The 5,186-nt window shown below is 37.9% G+C and overlaps 2 protein-coding genes across 2 annotated transcripts; both read right to left on the bottom strand.

The window, feature by feature from the left end:
• Positions 1-490: 490 nt before the first annotated feature.
• LOC106130449 (23 kDa integral membrane protein-like) lies at positions 491-2,785 on the bottom strand. The gene has a single exon (XM_013329296.2). It carries the CDS (start codon positions 2,454-2,456, stop codon positions 1,689-1,691), a length of 768 nt encoding a protein of 255 aa, XP_013184750.1. The 5' UTR covers positions 2,457-2,785; the 3' UTR covers positions 491-1,688.
• A 72-nt stretch (positions 2,786-2,857) lies between these two features.
• On the bottom strand, positions 2,858-4,743 carry LOC106130447 (23 kDa integral membrane protein-like). The gene has a single exon (XM_013329295.2). It carries the CDS (start codon positions 4,663-4,665, stop codon positions 3,886-3,888), a length of 780 nt encoding a protein of 259 aa, XP_013184749.2. The 5' UTR covers positions 4,666-4,743; the 3' UTR covers positions 2,858-3,885.
• Positions 4,744-5,186: the final 443 nt, after the last annotated feature.

Genomic DNA, 5,186 nt, shown 5'->3' with positions numbered 1-5,186 from the left:
CTTCTAGGGTTGGAGGAGCCAATTGGAAAGTAGACAAGACTAGTGGGATCACGTTTAAATGATAAGTTAAATGATAGAAATGATGCTGAGATATAAAAATTGCAAAAATATAATAATTTTCACCTACAAGCTAGAAGGAGGGTAAAATAATTAAATCAAAATCAATAATATTGGCCAAATGCAATTAAGAAAGGAAAATATATATTTGTTCTCACTTTGAATGGTAGTATTTAGTACTCTTAAGATACCAATATGTTTTATAAGAAATAATATTGTATACACAAGTGTTAATTTGTATGTTCATTATACTATTATGCAAAATATAAGCGGTAGTACACACATTTTTAAGTATTTAAAATGACTAAAGGGTTATTCATACTTGCCAATCATTCTCAAGTATGATTTTAAGAAAAGGTTGCGAATGAAAAACCAAAATTTTAAAAATATATTTTATTACAAACGAAACGAAACCTTAAGACTAGTTTCGGCTTATTTAAATTATTGTATAAAAATAACTTATTTCTAAAATCTATACTAATTCAGTAGTGTGATTATTCTTAAATACGGATACATATGTTTTTGCATGCAAAAAATATATTATTTTTATATTATGTTCTCATGAATATTTTGTATCTCTACATTTTTCTTTGGTATGTGGTAAACACACTGTTACAATTCATATATTAAAAATATTTTTCACTATATTAACAAAATTATACAAATAAAATCTGTATGGCTCTCGTAGATATAAAAAAGGACGGAAAATACAAAATACACAAAACTTAAAATATAAAAATTTACAATCACATTAATAAGACGGATAGAACGAAATCAAATCTAAAATATTGGCACTCATGAATAATATTATAACACCACTATGAGTTTCTAAATTGTAAATGACGTAACTCAAAAACCAGAAAGTCTTACGTAATAATAATTACATATTCGACCAATGGCCCGAACAAACGGCGCAGAACTCAATGCACACCATCTTGACATTATCAAACATAAAGTTGCTTAACAGAAAGTAACTCTCAAACAGGCAACTTATACGTTAGTACTACTCTAACAAAACAACGCAATCGAATTGAGGTCAAATTTTTCTCATGGACGGCCTTCCTCCCACTATTGGCAAATAAGCCGTCCATGGCAGCTTATGTACTCTAGGAAGGCTTATACGCGCTTACGAAACGAGCAGTCGAAGTAACATGTTACTAAAATTACGCTATGCGTGTCTTTAGACACTTGGTGGGGGCGAGGTCGCTAAAGCCACGATCTTAGGCTCAATTTAGATTCATTACAATCGTGAGTCAAAGGTACAATGATTCAGTTACTTAAGGAGGATATAATGGTTGAAGCCGCTGCCGGAGCGTGACATTTTGACCTGAGGCGCGGTCAAACGACAATGAAGTCAACTGTACTACAGATTACAGATGCAGAGCAGATGCCAATGGAATGTATGACTTAAACTAACAAATAAAGATTTCTGTATTCCTTCGAGCAAGGAAACGAACTTTATCCCTAAATGCAATCCACACACACATCTACAGGGAACTTGAAATGAAAATATAAGTTGCAGCAGAGCAAGCAATCGATTCGTATCGAGTCGATAATGGCGCGAAAACTCGAAAATTGTGACGCTAGTCGACTGAAATTCGGAGGTTCAATAATACTGGTTGACTTACAACCTAACATTCAGTTTCACCTTCTTTCCTCTCACTCGGTAGATAGTGTTCCACCTCCCTCATATAATGGAACAACTTCCACGCCAGCACAACTCCTGTGATCTCCACAATAGCAATGAGCAGCGACGCACCCGCGACTGAAGAACTAATGATCTTAGTGTAAACTGATGCCACTTTAGCACAACCTAATCTTTCGTTAGCTTCCTTGTCTGTGAACTCACACGTAGCTCTGTAATAACTGTCCAAACAGCAGGTCAAAGGCAGGTCGTTCCTCCAGCTCCTATAATCTCTGGCGTCGTTAGCACCACAGCACTTCAACTTCCTTTCGATCCTTCCGAAAGCCTTGAACACATCAGGGTTGGATTGAGAATTGTAGTATCCATCGTACACGGTATCCTTGATAAACCGATCGGTGTCTTCACCATCGACGAACACGAAGATGAGAGTCGCAGCGATGAATTGCAGTAGGATGATAAGGATGAGGAACATCCCGTACATCCCTAGTAATCCTCTGCTCTCCTTGTTGGCGCCGCAGTAACCACAGAACGCCACAATCATGATAAACAGTCCGAGTAGGATGAACAGCCATGGCGCCACTTGAGGCCAATACACTCGATAGTCCAATAAGTAATGGTTGCTGTTCCTCAAAGCGACGAACTCTGATAAATGCACAAAGAACCAGATACCGGTGGCCGCGGACACGAGACCGAAGACCGCGTAAATAATGTTCAGAACGTAAAGGACCGATTTAATGAAGTCTTCTTTCGCCATCGTGTGTTATCGACCGTGCGCGAAGATCGTTGTCAACCGAATGAGAGGTGCGTCGATGTTGCAATTGATTTTATAAAGTGGTGGACGTGCGCGGGCGCTCTCCATCAAGTTCCAAGACTGACTGATTCGCTCGCGCTACGCGAGATAGCCTGTGACACAGTTAAGGTAGAGTACCTCTTGATTTCCCCTCGATTGCAAGGTGATCTTGCGCAATGCATATTTTAACGATTAGAGCTTAAAGCTACCGCGAATGTGCGTAGTTTTACTGCATACCTTTGCCAATATTATTTTTAGCTTTGTAAATATTTTCATTTACAATTTTTATGTGATTGTAAATAGTTCGAAGGTTAATTAGTAAGATGTAAACGTGGTTTATTTAATTTTTGTTTATTTAAATTAATTTCATACAGGTACGAATTATTTGGTACTTACATAAATTAAATAAATTAAATCTAAATCAGTTTAGCACAGGAAATGCATTTTTTGTAAATCCTTGATTAGTGTTTTACAAAGCTTCGTGCCCTACTTTTAATACTAAACAATTTCCAGACTATTTAACATACCTACTAACTTATAAAACAATTTCACTCAACACACTTTCTATTGAGAAATTCAATACAAACATTCATACATCCAGTTGTGCATACATGATTACACCATACTTTCATTCTACACAAATCAGTCGCATTATACAAGCCCTTGCTTCACGTAACACATGTGAAGTTAAACATTTTCTTCTAATACAAGAAAATAAAAACTTTCACTTGAAGGTACTCATGCCCCACCAGTAGTATAACGTTGCGAAATGAAAAAGTCAACAACAAAAACCGGTCACGCTTATTAAATATCACAACTAAGTCGGTTGCTTAATATCTAGAAGCATTAGCATTACGAATTGAGAACATCATTTCCTAAATGACACATAAATAATACTAATTGACTTTTTCATTTATCAAATTTATGCGACGTCGACGCTACAAAAGCTTAAATGCATCTGGTCTAGCAATCCACCGCTATGGAACTCATTTATACTGACCGAATACTTTCGATTTCGGTGGGGATACGTGGGGTCACATTTATACTCTACCAATTTAAAAATCACACCATTAACAACGCAAGCCTTAAAAATATCAGACGTCTCTATTTGACGAGATAATAATACTCCATTAACACGTTTAAAGTTAGTATCAGACATGACTACATCCACACTGGAAATGATGTAAATTGGTCATAATTGTACAGACAACAATAATTTGAGATTCCTCGTCATTCCAAAGCGCCTCTTTAGAATACTAGAGTACTTGAGAACCTCGAAACGAACTATCATTCGACATGCTTGACGAATAAGACCTTTACGGTCATCACAATAGAGACAAAAACACAAGTACGTGAGACATATTTCACGGTTGATTTAACACTAAAATTCTGTTTATATTAGTCCTTTTTTGCTCTCAGATTCTTGTTGGGCTTGTATAACTCGCGGTCGTCTTAATATAGATCTTAACATTTTGATGGACACCACAAGTATGATAATACTGATGAAAGCGATGAAAATTGAGACACCTGATAGGACTTTGATGATGATTCTTGAATACTGCGCAGCTACCGCGGCGCATCCATGGCGTTCGTTGGCTAGTTTGTTCGTTATTTCGCAGTTGATGCTGTAAGGCTCCAACCATCCGTGATAGAAAACATCACAGCACGAATTAGGGAAATCATTCTTCCAGTTGACGTAATCCCTTGGGCTTTCAGCACCGCAGCACTGCATCCTTCTTTCAATCCTACCAAACGACTCTTCAACTTCGTGATGCTCTTTCATTTGGTAAAACGCATCCCAAATTGTATCTTTGATGAAGTTATCTGACGATTTGCTATCAGCAAACACTAAAGCGATCACAGCAACAGCGAGGGACACCAAAATAGTTATAGACACGAACGTTACGTGAACCCGGAGTAATCCTTTACTCTTCTTTGTCGCTCCAGAGAAACCGCACCCGGAAACACCCAGCACAAGTAATCCGACGATGATGAAGAGCCATGGAATCACTTGCGGCCAATACAGGTTGTAATCCAACAGGTAGTGGTTGCTATTGCGCAGATTTGTCACTTCTTTCACTTCAACAAAGAACCAGATAGCCGTCGCAGTCAGGGCTAAGCCGAGAAAGGCGTAAATTGAGTTTAGAACGTGTGAGCACACTTTAGAACCCATTTTAGCTTGCACTATCTCACTGGTGGCAACGAAACGTGTGTCTCCTTGCGGGGTTTACAATTAAATGGCGTGATGCTCGGCCGGCGAGTGGTTTTATGACGGACGCTGTTTCCGATCAAGGTCTAAGGATTGATTTCCTTGCGCGTGAGTCATAAGGGTCTGTTTTCCGTGAATAGTGACGTGTTCCAATTATGATTCTGGTGGTATTACAGTTTGTTTACGATGATCCGCGGACGGAAAACGCTCGGCTTATCAGCCGGCAATACAGGTTAATAGTTGTAACAATTGTTCCGAGTTGTTCTCTCACACGACTGCTTGGAGTTCTAGTAAATCAGCCACGGTTATTAGTTATGTGATGCCCTACATTTTCCTTATTTTGCTTTTGTATTGAAAATTTCAATCATTTTTTTATAACGTTAGATTTTATCTGAAGAAAACCTGTTAATATCTGAATCTCAATTCTATCGTTAAGCCATAGAGCAAAATATGGCTTTTGTTACTATTGGCTCTGTCTACTACGA

Source organism: Amyelois transitella, chromosome 27 (assembly GCF_032362555.1).
Source record: "Amyelois transitella isolate CPQ chromosome 27, ilAmyTran1.1, whole genome shotgun sequence".
Lineage (NCBI taxonomy): Eukaryota > Metazoa > Arthropoda > Insecta > Lepidoptera > Pyralidae > Amyelois > Amyelois transitella.
This window is presented reverse-complemented; position numbering and strand designations above follow the sequence as displayed.